The 20,590-nt window shown below is 37.3% G+C and overlaps 1 protein-coding gene across 9 annotated transcripts in view; it reads left to right on the top strand.

Moving 5' to 3' along the window:
* LOC128862111 (uncharacterized) overlaps positions 1 to 20,590 on the top strand; it is a 114,862-nt gene that overhangs the window by 24,016 nt on the left and 70,256 nt on the right. For all 9 annotated transcript variants that reach the window (XM_054100548.1, XM_054100546.1, XM_054100545.1 and 6 more), the window contains 4 exons: positions 188 to 291; positions 369 to 648; positions 721 to 1,462; positions 1,552 to 1,704. In XM_054100548.1, the coding sequence (XP_053956523.1) occupies positions 188 to 291; positions 369 to 648; positions 721 to 1,462; positions 1,552 to 1,704 (1,279 nt within the window). The remainder of the gene's footprint in view (positions 1 to 187; positions 292 to 368; positions 649 to 720; positions 1,463 to 1,551; positions 1,705 to 20,590) is intronic.

Raw genomic sequence — 20,590 nt, 5'->3', positions numbered from 1 at the left:
GGTGCAGCAATAAAACTGAAAAATTTATATTTTGTGTTTTATTGACCATTTCGATTTTATATCGAATCTTTGCTTTAGCATTTAGAGTGGTTTTATTTTCTCACATATTTATGTATTTGTAGTTCCCTAATAAATATATTTTTAATATTTTGTATTTCTAACTAAAAACAATCTCGTCACACTACAGCCTCCGCCCAGTGTACCATTACGCGAAACTCCTCAGAGGAAAGTGAGGGCGTCGATGAAGAGAAACTCTACTTGGACCGCTCAACATCAGAGAAAGGGAAAAGAGTAAGTCACCACAAAAATAAAAATAATAGAAAAATGGACCACTTCATTCAACAAAAAAATTGTATTTTTGTTTCCAGTTTAAGGACATCAATACTTGTTCGAGCAAAACCTCGTCTCCTGGCAGCTCCATAATGCTCTCCTGGTGCAATGCCGGGGAATCACTTGCGGTGAAAGACTGCAGCAGTCTCAGTATTAGCAGCGAAGACAGCAACAAACTGCAAGAAGAGGGGCGTAAGGATAAGGATAAGGACACAGATACTGAGAAGTATGACAAGCAAAAAGTTATGAAAATGTCTGTCGATTTGAATGACGATGACATAAGTGGTATAGTTACAGACATGCAAGCCAGCACGCTATGTATGTACTTATAAATTCGGAATTGTAGTAACGAAATTTTAAGACTATTTCACTCTTCTTCTAATTTTCCAGCTTCTCTCACCGAAATCTTGCCAAATGGAACCAACTTGCCCTCAACAACAACACACACTACGCTACTACGAATTAATGTGGACAGCTCAACTTTACCTGAGAGCGCCGAGATGGATATACCAGATCGTCCCAAATCATTTTACAATACGCTTAATGAAACGAAATTTGCCGAAATGGCTTTGGCTGGCAGCACTTATCTATTGGACGACGAAACCTCACCCACAGATAGTTTGGTGAGCAGCACAGAATCCGAGGAGGCGGCCAGCAAGCAGAAAAAACACAAAATTAACGAAGAATTGCAAGAGAAGGACATCGATGAGATTTCACCCGAGCTGGAAATGGGTAGTCCCATTTCGCCAGGCACGCCCACACATGCATCACATTCGCTATCTCTGTCGGATTGTGGTAATTTGATTGACGATGAGATCGCCGATCAACCAGCTTTGCTGTTTAACAGCGAGGCGCATGATTTAGTTGATAGTTTAACATCGCACAAAGATAAGACAGATACGCCAACGCTCATGGAAAATACAGGTTCACTGCGTTCGTTGAAAAGTCTATCGAAGGCACGAACCGCACTCCAGCAAGCGATCGAATTGAGTTTACGCACACCACTCTCACTGCGCAAAGCGGTAATGGAGCGTGCCGAGTCGCTCGATACACTCTCACCATGTGAATCGATTTGTTCGGATGATCTGATGATGGATTTTGATATGCAGAGCAGCGTGGACTCGCTCGATCGGTAGGTGGAATATGTAGCGATAAATTTGAAGTTGTGCGTGTACGTTTATTTAAAAATTGTACTTTTTAATTTTTATTTTCAAAATCAAGTTCTGTAAAAAGTCGAAGCGGCTCAGATTTGCATAAAATTGGCGAAAATGAATTATTTTCAGAGCTGGATCGTAAAGGCAGTGATGTGATGAAAGAACTGAACTCTATTTTACGTTTGCATACCAATAGAAACTCCGACAAGGATTCGGCTATGTGAGTACATTTAAATGATAAATTTATTACTTCTACATAGTATATTACACACTCGATTCTAATATTATAAATGACAATATAATCAAACTATTAATGAAATATCCGTATAGTCAAATCTGCTTCAAATATTCGTCGAATTCTCTTATATGTGTCAGCGATATTTCTGTGGACTTATGCATGTGGCGCACACGCTGTTTGAAGAAAGTTCAAACTAAATCAAAAGTATTGGATTTTTATGCCAAACGTAAACTCATCTGAAGAACTTTGTTATATCGCTCCGTCACAAACCCACCATTCAAACCCACTAGTACTGAAGTGCCTTACTAGTAAAAACTTCAATGCAAATGGCAATTGTCAACCTCGCATCAGCATTTTGTTAGCTAGTAGATGAAAAAATGCAGTTAATTGACTTCATCGACGTTTATATTTGCCTAGATGCCATTTTGTGTATCCTCAACATTTCAATTGTTTTTCTCAGTAATAGGCGAAAATTTGTTCCAAAAATTTTATTCATACAAATATGCAAAAATTAACACCAGCTCTTATTTTAGGCTGTTCAAAAAAGTGCATAGTGTTGTTTATTAACTCATTAAATGAAAATTACTTACAAAGAGCTGCATAGTAAATGCAAAACTTTGATTTTCCTCGATTTTTTTTGGATTACGACAAACGAGCAAATGAGTCAGAATTTTGCAACTGGTTCAATTATAGTGACTATGATGTGATATTGTGCCAGCATCTGCTATCAAATCCCAACTCTTGAATGTTTGTTGAGTAGTTTAGTTTTCCACTGTTAAGAAAACTAATTGATACACTGACACGTATTCACACAAATACTTGAAGGATTATCTTCAGCCGGTTGGGCCGTGACCCATACAAATACTTTCGCCTAAAAATAGCCAATAGCCGCCTTAACTTCATTCTTAAGATATTTATTCTTTACATGAAAACTAATAAGTTTTTTAATACTTGTAAAAGAGCTAACACTAAATGTCCTCTTGCCTGATTGTAGGGTCGCCAGAGGGCTTAGTCTAAGCTTCTCACTTTAGCAACATCTGCTTTGAACCATTTGGAGTGGTCGATGAACCTGTTTATGTTATTTATAGATCACTTGGGAACCTCCTTATTAGTCTACACGCCTACACCTAATGATGGAAACAATTTTTTTTAATAGCGGTCGCGCCTCGGCAGGTAATGGCAAGCCTCCGAGTGTATTTCTGCCATAAGGAAACCTCCTCAAAACCAAAAAAAACGAGGTATGCCGGTCTCTTGTCCTTCTTGACGCTCCATGGCAATATTTTGGGCTTCGAAACCTACGATTTTCTTTGAGAGTCAGAGTACATATATTCTATCTTTATACCCGCCCACTCAGGTGCCTAAGGGTATCATAATTTGGTTCACATAACAGCATAAAGGAACGAGGGAACGAGATAAGCATAGACATGTGCGTAGGGCACTTTGAGGACAACTTGAGAGTAAAACTAATTAGCTTTTATTTTGATCGAAACTAAATTAATCTTCACGAATTTCTTAAATCTAAGCTCCATATTTATATAATAATCATGCAATAAAATTTCCATTAGCTGCAATAACATCCTTGATTTGAGTCCGGAAATTATTGCATGCACGAATCAAATGCTCCTTATTTATATTGACCATGACCATTGCAGCCGTCAGAGAAGAAATGGTGTTATGAGGATGTTTATTGATTTCACGCTCAACTACTGCCCACACAAAGTTATCCAGTGTATTAAGATGTAAGAAGTTAGGCCATAAGTTCGGTGTTATGTGGTCAAGGAAACTTTAGCCAGCCAATCTTGGGACGCCATAGTTTTGTGTGAAGGAGCAGAGTCTTGCTAAAAAATGTAAAGGGTTTCTCTACTAGCTCTAGAGATTCGCTATATGCATTGAAATTCACTCGAAATTCTTGTTGAAAGAAGAGTGTTGACATGACATGTCCTTGGTTGCTCACAACACCTAAAGTCATAAAAGTGGCTGGAAGCTTTGCGTGTATGACCACAGGAACCTCTGTAGGATTGGAACATGGTCACCTGTCTTTCTGGTCAAAATTTTGTTCCTCAGAAAAGCATTATAACATCTGAGGCGCTTCTGAGTGTCTCATTTGGTTTAAAAGGCGTTTTGATCGGATGGCTCGCTGTTCTCGTATTTGCTCCGATATAAACTGTATTCTTGGCAAAACATAGAATTTATACCGGAGATCTTTATGGACATCTCGACGGATAAGGCCTTCAGAAAAATTAAGCGCTCTAGCAAAGGCCCTCATTGATGTTGAACGGTCATCGTCAATAATCGTTTGCACTTGTTGAATAATTTCTGCAGATCGGACAGTGTCAGATCGTCGTAATAAAACTCACGAAAACTATGCACTAGTACCTATTGCCCCCCACCTTATTTAGATCTGAAATTATGGTGATCGAACCAAACTCACATCTGTTTTTTATATGTTAAGACTAAATTTCAGTCCGTCCATATAATTTTAAAATAATAGCCAGCTAGAATTAAATATTATTAAAATATGTACGGGAATTCAGTACTGCCTTACTTGCATTAGTATAATTTTAAGTGCCTTTGAAAGCAAAATAACTCTTTTAAAGAATAGTTGCCGCCGTAGTATTTTTCCCATGTAGCTAGCAACTTTTGACTTCTCTACAGGTATTTAAGACAGTCTTAAAAACGTCATTGAGCGTAAAAATTTCGGTCTTAATTTTGAACCTTCTGTCAGGAATATCCAATTTGCACATTTATTTCACAATGAATGAGTTCATATATTAACATTCACGGTAATTGTTCTATTAAAATTTCATTTTTCAGGAATGTCCAAATTGATTAGAATGAATAGTTTCACCACATGAACTGACTACCGTTCTGCTTCAACGTCAACCAGCGAATGCCCTTAATGCTCTCACAAGCAAACTGTCGGTGACGCTTCTTTCTCTGGTCGCTAGCTCTCTGACGAAAAATTCTATGTGAAAGCTACAACAAATTTACCGAGCAAGATTCGCCGCTAGCGAATTCTCACAAACATATAATTTCTCCTACTTTTGTTTGTTTTGTTCGTTTAATGTGTATTGCGAAGAAAGCTGACGTCAGAGTAAAGTAACTGTTCTTTAATGGCACCACCTTCAGTACTCAATTCGCCTTAGTTGTACCTCATAAAACTGGCATGGCTCACAATTTTACAAACAAATGTAGTTTTAGGCAGGTCTGTTCCAGCGCTGGCAAGATATATTTATTTATACCAGTAGCTTCATCGCCACTTGCTAACGCTAGGCTTCATATCAGCCTAGCCAAATCTAAATAAGTTTCTAAGTGCATTGTTTCGAAACAATTTATTTTCCTTTTTTATAACATTTATGCCATTTTAATTCATTTTCTATCTCTGATTTTGTTATTCGAAACAACCAACATTCTTTGGTGATTCGTTGGCGCAAAGGGATATACCTTACATATATCAGAATATGTAAATGCATGCATTTATGTGTGTGTGGGTATCTCTAGGCATAGCTACATGCACTACCGTTTCTGTGATTTTTGTCTATTTTAGTGTATTTCGGTTTAGTTTAGCGCAATTTGGTATCTGCTGGTGTGGTAGAAAATCGATGCTAAAGGCACGTGTCAGCTGGCGCTTTGCCAACTACTTTGAAGTTTATTAAGCCAGCAACCACTAAGTGCATAGGCATGTTCCGCCACACACATTTCTTATATGCACATTTTGCATATATCTATGTATATAAAAGAACGCCGGCCAGAAAATACATATGTACACTTCGTCCTTATTTATACTATGCCCAGTATGACAAGTAAATGACGCTTAGAAAGCCAGCCAAACTGAAAAATTTTCAGACACATTTTTGCTTTTTGAAAAAGTGCCTTGTAGCTTAACCTTAAACTATCTTTTAGTTGTTCGTATTGTGTTGCCAACACTATTGCAAATACTGTATTGTTTGAACTTAATCCCTCTGTCGTTACGGGAAGAGTTGGGTTGACAAATTTTTGAGCCAGTTTTGTTCTCCGAAATTTTGCACACACCATCATCTGCATTTTTATGTGAGAGGCTGCATCCGCTTATCCAAAAGCAAACCACATACATAACATAGAATATAATAGAATAATTGAAGGTTTGCACTTTTGTCTAAAGATATTTTGTGTAATCTAGTCATCACAATACCTCATCGAACCCCAGTTCCCTAAGGGAACCCAAGATAGTTATGGGTTGGGTTAAGTGTATGCGTCCTTCTTCTGATCGTATCAGATGCCTATTATTTCTTCTCGCTATGGAGTTTCCGAGGATTGATCGTAAAATCGACAGTAATCGGTGCATCATATTCCGAGCTTATGCAGATGACTGCGAAATTTGCAGTGACTTGAGAGAATGCCAGTGAGCCTTTTCAGTTTATCCTCAGGGAGATTTATGAGATGCCTAAATCTCGTTTAGTTCTACCCTCCCAATAAAGACTTAGCCTTACGTAGCACTATTGTTTGGTGCCAGTCTATATATCGCTTAACCTTAGCTCTTCATTTTTAAAATCTTCCTTGATTGTCTGGTATCCTGGGGCATATGCTCTCGTTATCGCTCTGCTCTATCGTCTACTATTACTACCGACGTCGCTCTTTTTCTTGTCAATGCATCAACCACCTCATTTCCAGGTATTTCCATGTGTCCCATATCAGTCTGATGCGAATATGCAATTCTCTTAGATTAACTTTCTTTATGTACTCAAACAAGACTAGAAAGGACTTAACTTCGAAGAAAGGTAATGCCTTGTGTGCAGCCTGACTGTTGCTCAGAAGGGCAATTCGCTTATTCGGAAATTTCTTTTCTAATTTGATTTCTGCACACGGAGAGGTAATTATTGAGTAATTCCGCTTGGAAATTGCTAGGAAAACTACTATTGGCACAGCCAGCTTTGTTTTGATACCTTAGCCATCTGTACGCAAGACTAGGCTCTTGGACTTTCGTTTCAAAGAGAGGTTTGTCTTGATTCCAGTTAAATTCTGAACCTCTTCGCAAAACCTATAGCCGTTGTGATATCAACTCTGGGGAATTAGACAAGCCCAAAAAATCCATATTCTTGGATGGAATTACTTTACCTTTGTCGATACCTTTCCTGGTAATGTTAAATAAGGAACGCTTGGTTGACTGCTGATTAATTAGATGACACGATGCTAGACCGAAAATCACCTCTAATGCAGTTTGTGTGTCCAATGCCAAGCGCTGAAGCTTAGTCAAACCTGCCTATACTGCAAACCATTCCATATGTTATTTTGGGCCTAACTGTAATGGTGTATATCCATCTCAAGATTTTTGGACTACAACTTAATTTCTCTTGGCATTTCAATAGCAACTTCGATTATAGTAATTACCTCATTTCTGGTGAGAATCTTCTTCTGGAACAAAATAAAATATGTACTTGTAACAAGCCCAATTTATCAAATAATGAAGCCTTCCATCAAATGCGCTCAAGTATGGCTCTTAATATGATTCATCAACGCGCTTATGTTTATAAAATTTATTAAAAAATCAGTGCTATGCAAAGGAAAAGTGAAAGTGAAAATTATCTATAATAAAATGGATTAATAAAGCACGTTTCTTGTCACTTTTGGCTGCACCTTAACAATTTCATACCTTATGACCGCGGATGTAATATTAGTCGTTCAATTGGAAGATCCATTCTGCGTGGCGTAAATCTTCATTGTTAAATATTTCATTAACTTCTACTCTCTTCTGCTTAGCAGAATATAGTGCACGAGATTCTCGAAGGCGTAGATAGTTAGTCTGATCTATTCCGGCATCAGCATCTTGTTCTGCGTGTACTGTTCCGCCATTAGTCGAAGAAGTTCAGCCACTGATGGAAATATCGGATTATTCATTTGTCTATTTACATACACAGCGAATTTCTTTAATTGTAAAGCTTTGCATCACGTCTCTTAGAATTGTGTGAAGTATTAATTATATCGGATATTTATTTCATAATGCAAAACACCTTTACACCTTTCAGTGCTACTTTAACTATGATTTTAAATAAATTAAGTTAAGCCTTGCTAGCACAGAAAAACTCACACTAAATTAGACATAAGTACAATTTATTTAAAGTTGTATTCCATTCAATGCATAAGCATTAATAAATATATACTCGTATATGCATTTGTACCTATATGAATAAAAATGTGTTTAGTATACATAGAACTGCATTATCTTACGTATACAAAGATTAATGATACAGTAATAGCAGAAAAGTATTAGCATGACAAATTTTTTGAAAAATTATTGATGTTAAAAAATGTTCCCACAATTTAACATAAACATGTAAAATAATATAAAAACTTAGCATGCATAGCAAGCATAATTAATTTTACTTTGCCTTCACCAATTGCGGCGTCACCTGAAAGGTGGTATAAGTGTTTGTGGCCTGTAGGGAAGTGAACAGGTTTTAAACTGCGCAATAGTTATTGTCTCAGCCCGCAATTGATTTTTTCTGCGGCATACGATACTTTCTACTTATCTCGTGAAGTCCATGGCAGAAGTCAACTACCTATAGGTATCGGGACTTTTTTAGTTGAAGAAGAAGAACTCTCGATATCGATAGCTATGATTTGATAGCTAAGAATGGCAAACTGTGTTAGCATTTTTGTTTAGTAAGGTTTGATAAGTCATCATGAATCATTGTGGAAATTGTCTTTGAAACAAACAAAAATCTCTTCGCGAAGTTCTTAGAGCAATGGTTTAATCTGGCCTTATTTCTTTCGAAAAGGGGAAAATGAGCTGCCTTTACGCCGTGTTGACTGAATTTTTGTCTACAAAAAAAATATATTTGATAGCATAAGAAGAGAAAATTTTGCGACCTACTGATATTTTATGATCTAATACCAACATTCATACATACTGTGTTGGGACTCTTGATAGTCCTTCAGCTATAGTTGAAAATAAGTCTTAGTAGATGCGAATTGTGGCGATTATGACCGCAACTCAGCTGATTTAAATAAATCCTACTTGAGGAGCATCTCACAAGTTTTGCTTACAATGCATCTCATTAATTCGGTTTCTAGACTTACTAAGATCATAGAATGGTTTCGATCTCAGAAGAACAGCTGGTTAATCTCTTTTTTCCAACTCATTGGTAACCTCGTTTTCGGTACTGTATACTTTATTTAAGATACCGACATGGCAACAACCTATATTTTATATTATATTAGAGAGAAATTCAGATAGAATTCGGAATGTACCAAACACAAACTAGATAATAGGTACTTATGTATATTTAGTCCTGCCATAAGTTTTGTTACAAGTAAAGTCCGTTATAGAGATGAAATTATGATCATTTTTTTAATGAAGCTAGTTTTATTTAATAATGTAAATATTAAAAACAAAGTTTAGTTTATTTCAAAATGGTCGCCATTTAGTTTTACAAAAGCTTTCAAACGATTAGGCCATTCAGGTATTCCAGCACGCACGGTTTCCATGGATATTGACGTCGCTGCTCGAATCAAAGACTTTGAGACTCTCCAAATTTCTGTTAAGTCTTCAACAGGCCATGATATCCAATTCTCATCACAAACTCTAGTCCAATGGATTCAGATATGGACTTCCAGACCGCCGATCTTCTGCGGCTATAAACCCAGGAATATTGTGTTTTATTCACTGCAGGGTGGTTTTTGTCTTATGGGCTAGAGCGGAATCTAGCTGGAAGTTCCAAAGCTCTCCATTGATGAAAGTATTGCGCAACTGCTTCATCATGGCTTCTAAAACTTCCTCCTGTTACACTTTTACACCTTTTCCGCAGAAATGAAGAGATGTAACACCTTTACAAGGCACTTCTCACCAAATCATTACGGAACCTAGATGGTGGCTACGTTGAATTCTTGTTACAACATTTTTTGTTTCTTTAGAAGCTTTAGCATAGATTTTGTCGTTTTGCTTATTAAAGAGTTCTTCAACAGTAAACATTTTCTCATCAGTGAAAAGAATATTTTCATGGCCTTTAACCGCGAGCCGCCGAAGAAACTGCTTGCATCTGTAGAGCCTAATTTCCACCGTTGTCAAAAGATTACCAGTTGGGTGATGGTCTTGAGTTAGTCTTGATATGGATCTAGTCGGGACATTTATTTCGCTGGATATGATGTTATGCTTTCCAAACGGATTTGTAGGAATTATTTCTCGAACGGCTTTTATGGCTGCACCGTTTCGAACCCCGCCAGGACGACTACTTCTTTTTCTGACGTTTGGGAAAAACGGATGATCGTGCGGTAAACAAACATTCTCGTAATATTAAGCTGTTTCAGCGACTCGTACATCTCATTTGCACTTTTAGTAACTTTTTTAATGCAATCACTGGAGTGCAATTTTCATTTTCATTTTTATCCCCTCCACTGTTAACAAGCAAAATTTGTCACGAAACTGAGTATAATTTTTGAGTAGACAAGTATGTTCTTCCCGTATGCATGGTAAAATTTGTCACAGAATTTATGGCAAGAGTAAGTACAATTCCAGTTTTTACTTCTATTGGCATGCCATGTCCTATAGGGTATGTATAAGTCGTATGCGCGCCTACAAACATAATTACGGAAAGCTGGTGGGAAAATCAGAAAAAACCCGATAATAATTATCCGCAACCACGACAACTAGTAAATGGTAGATGGGATTGGCGTGAAAAATAGGCAAAACAAAATTACACCCACTGCAAGAGATGAGAAAATTGCAAAAGAGAAAGATTTAAGATATACTACTATAGATAAATGCAAACGGTTGAGAAGCGCAAAGGTATATGCACCTATACTTGTATAAATGAATGTACGGAAACATTGACAAGCGAGTACAGATTACATAGATATGTATGTACTTATATATAACTACATACGTACATAACAATGCGCCAAGTTGCCGCAAGTGACCGCTGTGGGGTTAAGCAACAGCAAATAGACGGCGCACTGGCTATACAATTGTAACAACAATGGAATAATGCAGAAGGCGCCGAATCTAGCGGCAACATTCACAAACGACCTTTCACGAAATTTAACAAATCGACAAAGTTTTAAAGCGGTGAAGGCAAATGGCAACTACAAGAGTGCTAACAGCCGAACCTCTACAACGCCGACTCCGATTTGAAGTTTAAGCGCAACAACAACAAACGTTTTGCGTGCTGAAGGCGATTGCAACAACACAAACATTTGACAATCACTAAAGTGCAATTGCACTTTGAATTGGCCAAAGTTTAGCTGCACTTCAACTAGGCAGTTAATGCTGTTCAACTAAAGTATGCAAACACACAACTTTAAATATATTTATGAGGTATAAAATAAAGTGCCTAAGATGTACGTACGCTAATAACTAGGCACAGAATGCTTCGATTTGAATGGGGTTTTTGTATTCTGAAGCTAATCCCTACAGGAAGGCTTTTTTTGCATAAATTGTATAAACTTGCAAAAGATGCGTTCCTGTCACACAAAATGTGTTAAAAAATAAAAAAAAATAGAAAAATTAATTTTCAAACCACAGCTAATCGTAAACTACTCAACCGATTGAGGTACTACTCTCCTTCTAAAGGGTTTTCCAATAAGAGGTGTTATTTTGATATTCAAAGAAAAATGCTATTTTTTAATATAAATGATCGGATGTTTACTATATTTCATTATAAAGAGGAAGTTATGCCGCTACTAATGGAAAATACCATCAGGCAAATGACCATCACGACCATGCTTATATGACAATATCATTTTCGTGAAATTTTCCATAATCGAATGGCAAAGTGGCTGCCCTATGTCCTCGTCCTCGATAGCCTCACGAATTCCATCTTTGAGGTCTTGAATCGACCCTGGGCTGTTGGCGTAGACCTTTTCTTTCACGTGGTCCCAAAGAAAAAAGTCTCAAGGTGTTCAATCACAAGATCTCGGTGGCCAATTGCGATCACCTCTTCGAGGGATAACAAAGTACGAAAACTTTTCCCGTAAAAGATCACTCGTTTCGTTGCTTGTGTGGCACGTAACGCCGTCTTGTTGAAAATAAACGTTGTCCAGATCAATACCACCCAATTCCGGCCATAAAAATCGTTAATCATCTCTCGATAGCCTTTTATATATTTAAATAACACCTGTTATTGGAAAAACTTCTCAATGTGTGGTATTACTCTGCATTAAGAAATAATTAAATATTTCCATTAATATTAAAATTTTGAAACCAAGCAAAACCACACTTTTCAAAAAAATTGTTGTGTGTGTTTTTTCGCTGTGTGCCAATTTCCACTAAGCAGGGTAAGCGGAAATATCACAAGTAAAGCAAGGATGATAAATGCATGCCCTCTGATTTCTCTATCCGCTGATTCGTTATTGTGTCGCTCACCCCGCTTTCGTATACTTACTTTGCCTTAATGGCTGAGCCACAGCGCAGGCCGGATATTTTTTTGTATACGTCTTCACATGTAAGTAGGTATGTATGTATGTATTTATACGTTTCAAATATTTTTTATGTCTAATTCAAACTTGCTTGCACCGGCAGTAATTTGTTGTTTTTGTTGTTGTCAAGCTGGTCGTTGCACTTGCCGCTGGAAGCGTGGTACGTGTAAAGTGCCGGCCGGTCAACTACTTGATCTACTCGTTTACGATTTGCCAAAGTATAATACAAGCTGCAGCTGCAGCTGCTTCTTCTTCCCCATGTTCTTCCCCTTCCACTTTACCGCCACAATTTTCGCTCCATTCCGTTTATTCTTTTTGGCGTCTAAAAATTTCATGCTTCAGTAAAAAGGCCACGACTTGGCAGAAATTCAAAAATGCTCAGATGAAAATCACAAAGGAGCATTCAGTTAAAAATGAAAGGAAATGGCAAAACACAAAACCAAAAAAAATATATGTAGCTGAAGTGGCAATGGAGAATTGTAATGTACTTTTATGTGCCAACGTAGATATAAATAAAATGTCAACCGCTTTAACAGCATGCAGGTGATGGAGTCTCCCACAAGCTGTTGTAGTTGTTGGTGTTGTCACTGCGGGGGCCAACACGATTTCCCATCGCAGCGGAAAAATAAACGAGCTCGCCATTCGCTGGTAAACCATGAAAAAGTGCCGCATTCGCTGGTAACCGTTAGGTGCATAAACCGTCCACCAATCCGCCACTTTTCTTCATCTCCATTGTAATCCTCCAAAGTTGCACAGTAACCTGCCAGCATTTTACCTCCTGTCGACATTTGTTAAACAATAAAAGTAAATTGTCTTGTCAGGTTGCTATCGGATGCCGATTGTTGGCTGTCGACTGTCGACTGTCGACTGTCGAATGTTGATTGCCTATTACCAACCGTGTTGCTACGTAGCTCATTTGTTGTTTGTTGTCGATTTGCTGCATGCCTATTTTGTTTCTATCAGAACCTGTTGCTGTTGTTGTTGCATATAAAGTTTTTATTGCTCTTAAACATAATCACACATCTAAATTCGTGCAAGTACGTACATATATATTGATGAGCGTACACAGGTACACAATCAGATAGCGCTTCTTTACAAACTGCACAATGTCGCTAATAAAGTAACGTTACTTTATGTACAGTTAAAACATATACTAGCATATACTAACTAATACCTACTACGTATTGTTGCATCTTTTCTTACTATGAAATTTCTACTAAAGCCTGACAAATACACTAACGACGCCTATTATAGTTTATTACTGTAGGTTGCGCTTCAGAAGAAACACTGCAAAAAGAATTGCATAGCCGTTTGAGGAATATTTTTATAAAATGCAACCAAAGGTGAATATTCCTCAGTATAGAGTGTTGAGTACATGAAAGAACTGCATACCCCAAAAAGCCAATTAACCAAAGTAAACTTGCCTATGCCTCTCAAAGTAAAAACAAACAAATCTTTCTTCTAATGCTTTAAAAGCCGAGAGGATCATTTAAATGATGTGACATTCCAAACATTATAGAAGGAATGTATAATACATAGCTTCGAAACAAAGTCGTTTTCAAGTTGATATGTCACAGAACTTTTTCGAACGTGTAATCTATATGGAAGAAAATTCCTTACATCTTTTGAAAAAAATTGCCAAAATCAACCGACTACAAAACTTACCCTTTTTTTTACTTTTTATTACTTCAGAATTGACTGGGTTATAAGACTGCGTACTCAGAAGTTGTCAAAAGATTCTGATTAGATATTTCAAAACTTTGACGAACCTTTTTATAAATTTGTTAAACCTTATTATTTTTTTAAAGCCGCTTTTGTGTATTTTATAGCTTTATGTTCTTCAATCCATTCTTACGGTAAATTGGAAAAAAGCAAACATTTTCATCGAATCGATGAAGATTACCCATTCAGGGTTAAGATGAAGAAGTTAATCATAGCATTTTTTTCAATGTAGACACATGCTTATGTATCTGCGATGTATATTTCTTCTGAATGCAATGCCGTTTAAGGAATTCGCAAGTTTTTACTCCAAAAGCACTGGCAAAAGCATCCAACTCGATCTAAAACTCACACAACAATCAGCTTTAGCTTCTTCACAAATTCACCGCAAATAGAAACAGGCTCTGTAGGAAAGTTAAATGATTGCATTGCATAATTACTGCAAAATATGTAAGAAAGAAAGTCTATTAAAAACTGTGAGAGTTCCTCTAAAAGTGGAGAACAACGCGAGGGCATTAAAGTATAAACCTAAAGTAGATCTTTTTGGTCCCTAGTCACTCTATAATGCCACTCTTTGTGATACTGCAGGGGAGGTCAAAAGTAGATACTCCTGCTACCTATAAGCAATTTGTACGCAAAATAAATTTCGTCTGTTTAACACTGAAATTCCTCATAATCGTACACCTGCTGTGTTTTTGTCTGGTGTGAAGAAAATGTGTGCTTATAGACGCAGTATCCAAATTCGTCCTTTAAGAATGAAAACTACATATGCAAACGTGCATAATTGTATTATTATTACATTTGTATGTAGATGAAGTATATTGCTCATAAATGCTTTGATTGTTTTAATTTTTAATGTTAATCTTCGAAATGACTCTTAGTATTTTTGATCTGTTGAAAAGCTAAAAGTCAATTCAGGTAAATTGTTTCAAACGCGCAAAAAGTTTTAGCACCTCATCGTACGATGCTATTGGCGCACTTATTTCTTTATTATATTCTTCTCCCTAATATTACTTTCTTCTCCAAATTAATTTATATTTTGTTACCTTCAGTATCGTCGAAATCGTTCGCCAATTTGAGTTCATTCTGAAATTTAGCCCAGCGCAATGTCGACTTGTGGAACGAAATCGGACGACTCTCATCAATTTCTGAAAATCTTCCTTTACGGAAGCAGTTGTGGGTTGTTGTTGCTTTTACTTTATTCCAAGATGTTTTGATGAAATACACAGTTTGAAGCACATTAATATACTTCAATAGCTCTGAGGCTGAGCTTGTAGTTGCAATTTTAAGAGCAAGTGTTTAAAAGTAAGCTACTATCCTTTATGTTAAGTAGGTAGTGCTGGCTGACTTGTAAAAAGATCTCACTCAGACCTCTAGGGTCCTTTGTGTTACCAGCGCTATGTATTTGCAGCCGATGATATCATTTTCTGTAATTCTTATTGCGCGTTTTTTGCGAGTTTTAAAACCGTTCAGGCTTTTGTCGAGTCCAGCAAAGAGCAGGACAGCGGCAAGAGCAGTGACAGTTCGCTAGTATTCGCTTCGTTGCAAGTGTAATACGCATCGCTCTGGATTAATCCCATTTGGCAAAGACAGTGTTCCGTCAGTACTCCAACCAATGTTTTGAAACCTTTTCTAGAGAATGATAAAATCAAGTTTGCAGTTTCATCCTTAACACAATTTTGGCAGTTTTGTACGAGTTTGAGTGTTCCTATATCGAGTGATTTGTAAACCTAATTCTTCATTTAGTTCCGTTTTCTGAAAAGAGAGTGATAGGTATATTTCTGACATTCTCAATCTCGACAAGGAAATACCAGCGAGCTCATGGGCTACCTCAATGACGCTAGGCTTTTTGCCAAATTAAGCTTGTGGAAATACGTAGTCTGACCTTCCGTTTGAATCCAGAATGTTGTTGTGATGAGAAAACCTCTGTGAAAATTGACCTGACAACGTTACTCTTAGAAGCAAACCCTTTGACTGAGTTTCTTACTACTAGTCTATACACTTTGGAGAAAAAATTTAAATCGTATTTAATTGTTAAATGTCAATTGCTAATTATTAAATGAAACACAGGTTGTCTAATGTCGCCTATGCTTTTCTTGCTTGTCATCGATAATATTCTGCCCGCAGGACCCAATGGACTTTCTCGGAGCACGTAGAAGATATCGATTATGCTGATGGCATACCTTTATTTATTTATTTTAGTTATTTATTAGGAATATATTAGGAATATATTTATGAATAACCCTAATACCCTCAACAAAACACTCTGATATGTAAGGAAAACTTAATGATCTAGCAAGTGAAGCCGTACTATATGGGTTGAAAAAAAAGCATCCCAAAGACAAAGGAATATAACCTCGAATTTCGTCATTAAGGGACAGAATATTGAATTGTCGACTACTTTCAATAACTTGGAAGTGAAATTACTGTGGGTGGTGGTGCGAAGAAAGATGTAAAATTAAGATTGGCAAAAAAAGCTGAAACTTTTGATTGCTTATGAAAAATATGAAACTCTACCAGTTTGTCTGTGAAGACAAAGGTGAACATATTCAAATTCAATGTCTTAGTTACAAGCAAGCTAAAACTCTTATAAATAGATGACTTCCACACATTCTCAAAATTTAGTGGTCCAACAGTATAAGTGACTCGTTGTTATGCCAATGCCGTAACATCAGACCAGTGGCCACAAGCATTCTTTACCGAAACCTGCCAGGCAAATCTTTCGCAATGCACATGACTATGTAGACTCTTCAAAAAGCAACCGAAAAAGGGAAAGGCCTAAAACAGCATGTCGCCGAATCGCCTTGATGGAGGCAGTGAATGTTGGAGATAAGGGATTTAGCAAAAAATCTGATTCGGTTCTGATGTTTCATCTCAGTCCTATGCTCGCTCAGGAATTAGAGGAAATGATGATGTTGATAATGAAATGTTATGCTGCGTTACCCATAAGCAATATTTTTTTTTCTTAGGGGCTTTCATATTTTTTGCTTGCTTCGGATTTGTTTAAATTTACTTCACTGAAGTTAGATTTTCTCATCAAAATGGTTAGAAACATTGTGCCCGAGTCCCGTTATTAATCGGATGATATTTGCGTGGAAAAATTGATTTAAAAATCTGTGTGTACGAAATTTGCCGGGTTACTGAAGCTATCCAATTTAAGGTATGTGCGTAACGCGGAATTTTATAATATTCGTTAACCCGAGATCATCAAACTCGTTATAGAAGGGTCTTCGCTTGAGAAGCGTACTTCACTTAAAAAGGGTCGGACAGTGAAATTTCATTCGTTATTCCACTGCACTCAAATAACTACATAGCTCGCCATCATTTCATAGCCTTTACTACTTCCAATTTTCTGAACTATAATTTTTATAGAGCTTCATTTTTTCCAATGTGGCTGTTCAATGTGGTTATGATCACATGTACTTAATGTGTGTGCGAGCACCTTAACTGCGGCTGAGGTATTGTTGTTGCCTAAGAAACTTTTTACACGGTTCTTGGTGCTGCCTAGGAAGATGATATGTATCTGTTTTGCTGTAATTTTCCAAGTTGTAATTGATGTGATTGTTATTCTGGCGCTTATCTATTTACAAATGTAGTGGTCGTAATAACTACATATTTGCTTACATTCACGCGTCAGCATAGCATTTATGTATGTATATATATATATATGTATGTGCATACGTACATTCATTTCGCTTAACTTTGCAGCCAAAGCTTATTTTGCATTTTCAGTTGCCATTGTCTCTTTCGGCTTTTTAGTTTTTGGTTATCCGTTTTTTGGGTTTTGTTTTCTTTGGTTTGTTGTTTGTTACCATAGCTAAGATTTTTTTAAATAAAAATACAAATATACGCATAAGTACAGCAAAAGCAAAAAAAAAAAAAAATTGTGTAAAACCAAATTAAACTTTCAGCGGCGCAGTCAGACCAAAAAATAAGAAATAAATAAACTTTGTTTGCTATTGCCAACATAAACATATTGTTGTTGTTGCCGGTGCCTATGGGTTCTGGAGCCACCAGTGGCGAGTGGCGATGCTTATGTGAAAATACACCTGCTTACTTTTCATTTCTGCCAAATGTTAACGAGTGAGGATATAACTTTATTCACAACAACTTTAGTCTGTGTATTGGTGGTTGTAACTACATAGATTTCCACACGCTTTGACAACAGTAAATGCATGTATATATATCCAAACACATACATATGTACATACGTATGCTTACCCACACATGACACGATATTGTGGCACATGTCGCATGCAACTTAGTGTGGCAGCGGTAAGTGCCACTCACTGTGCTGACATTGTGCTTTAATGTCGCGTCATTCGTGCCCACGTTTGTCGTGTGAATTGCTTTATGAACACAAAACTTTGACATTTAAAAATTATTACCATCCGAATACCGTGAATTTAGTTTCTATGCATTAAAATCAGCTGTCACTTAATAATGTTTAGGTAGCAAATTTATTATATTCGATGCTGAAATTGAATAAAATGAAGTTGTAGAGTTGAACAACCAAAAAAGTATAAGTACAGAAAGCGTAGTTTTTTGGCGTTTATACAAGGTGGCATAAGAAATATCAAACAATTTTCTTTGGTTGACATTCAAAGTAAATTTAAAGTACAACATAGATATATCCTATGATCAAAAAGTACCGGGAACGTTTAATTTAAATGAACCGCGCACCTGGGAACCGGTCCATATTTTTTTTTATGTTGGTTGGCCAGCCAGTCAATAAAGAATATTATTTAACTGTTTTGAAGCGTTTGTGGGCAAACAATTCCTGGATTTTGTATGATGATAACGCGCCATCGCACCGAGCCCAAATTGTGCCGGATTATTTGACCAAACACGAAGTAAATACCATCGTGCAAGCGCCGTATTGACCTGATATGGCCCCGCGCGACGTCTTTTTGTTCCCCAAGTTAAAGTTACCACTTCGTGGAAGGAAATTTCAGTCGATAGAAGAGATCAAAGATAATGCGACGAAGCAGCTGAAGGCCATCTCTTCTTCGGCCTACCAGGGGTGCATGGAGGACTGGGTTAAACGTTGGCACATGTGTGCTGCTTCAGACGGGTCATATTTTGAAGGAGATAAAATGAAATTGCCTGAAATTAAACTCTAGTTTGTTGTATTTAAACATTCCCGGTACTTTCTGATCATTTTTTTAACGGTACATGTTTACTCGAAGCCATAAACTTCATTCTTTCGTACTTCCAAAATTATATCTGTTCTATTTATTGAATTTTGCGCAACGTCCGTCAACATTTCTGTCGCCAGATTTTCGATTCCTTGTCGGGGTTGTTTTTAAAGATTTGAGGGATCTGCGTCTAAGAGAGCGTATAACAGTTCTTTAAGAAATCCTTCAAAAAGTACTTTGGAGCTCTCAGAGCCAGCGATTTCGTTTGGCAACCAAAATCTCGTAAATGAGAAATAGAAAGGCACAACCAAAATCTCCTAAATGAGAAATTGAAAGGTTCACCTTTTGTGTATGGTAGTGCTGCCTTACTTGCACCAATTAGTTATGCTAAGAACTCATTCAATATGGTCCGGTATCGTTCACAAATGAAAAATGTCATATTGTCATAATAAATTCTATGTAAATAGGTCAACATTCGATCACTTTTCACTAATGGAATGGTTACTCATGGAGAACTTGTAGATGATCAACTACCCAAGCCCGTATTTCCTTTGTTTATATTTCCAGATCCATAGGTGTGAATGCACCTCGTCGCTTAGCGTTTTCCCGAAACAATTTATAATTTCATTACTTAGCTGCAACAGCCTGTGAGCTCCAGCTGTTGAACCGTCCGAAAATCAAATCTTTGTATTAAATTCCTTTAAGAGGAAAACAGAAAAATGTGCGGTGCATTTTCACATCGCTGTTGACGCCACCTTCCCATAACCATACTTATAGCTTAGTTGCATCCAAGTGGCGGACCTTAACCAATCTCTTGTAGGCAGAGTCTCTTCAAAGTGAAGCCTTTTAAGTAACACGGAAAGTCTTTCAGAGTATCCTTACTTTTGCTACGTGCTTTGTGGCACGGGATGGTGGAAGACATCCTACTCTTGGGAGTTACTTGGCGTTTTTGGATTTGTATGAGCACGGCATCATTTTGACGGTCCTGTTAAATGTTAAAGTATTTCTAAAGCTGGTCGCTATCCCTTTCTGCTGAGCAATAATTAAAATATGTAACACACTGATCAATATTAAACTTGCACCGGTTTTAGCTAGCATATCAGTGGGAATATTTCTTCTATTCGCTCACTGTATTCGCCCAAATGTGGTCTACTCTTGGACAGATGCGTATCTAAACAGCTCAGCGAATGCTGTGCAAGGACTTTGACTAGCAGCTTATTCTGGCAGATTGTACAGATTGGTGGAGGGAGCCTTAACCGGACACTAACTGATAAGAATCCATAATTTTGAGTTTTTTTTATGCCGATGTACCTGTCTGGAGGTTAGATTAGGTTGGTATGGTTGCCCAAGGAATGAGCACATTTGGACGAAGAAAAAATGGATTCGTCCTTTGTGATACCATTATGAAGGAAGTGAGGTGAAAGAGAAAGACCGATGGGATGCAGTGAAGGGAGAGGTGGCGCTGGGATGGTTAGGAGGGTGGGTTTAGAGTGCGAACGATGGCTGTGCTACGTTTCCATCAACCGCTTTGTGCTGCTGATAAAATTCATTAGATTTTTAATGCCGTGGAGGATGATGAGATGAAATAATCTCAGCATTTACTACTATGCTATTCTACTTCA

This window comes from Anastrepha ludens, chromosome 4 (genome assembly GCF_028408465.1).
Source record: "Anastrepha ludens isolate Willacy chromosome 4, idAnaLude1.1, whole genome shotgun sequence".
NCBI classification, from domain to species: Eukaryota; Metazoa; Arthropoda; class Insecta; order Diptera; family Tephritidae; genus Anastrepha; species Anastrepha ludens.
Note: the sequence above shows the minus strand (reverse complement) of the source record. Positions and strands in the feature narration are given on the sequence as shown.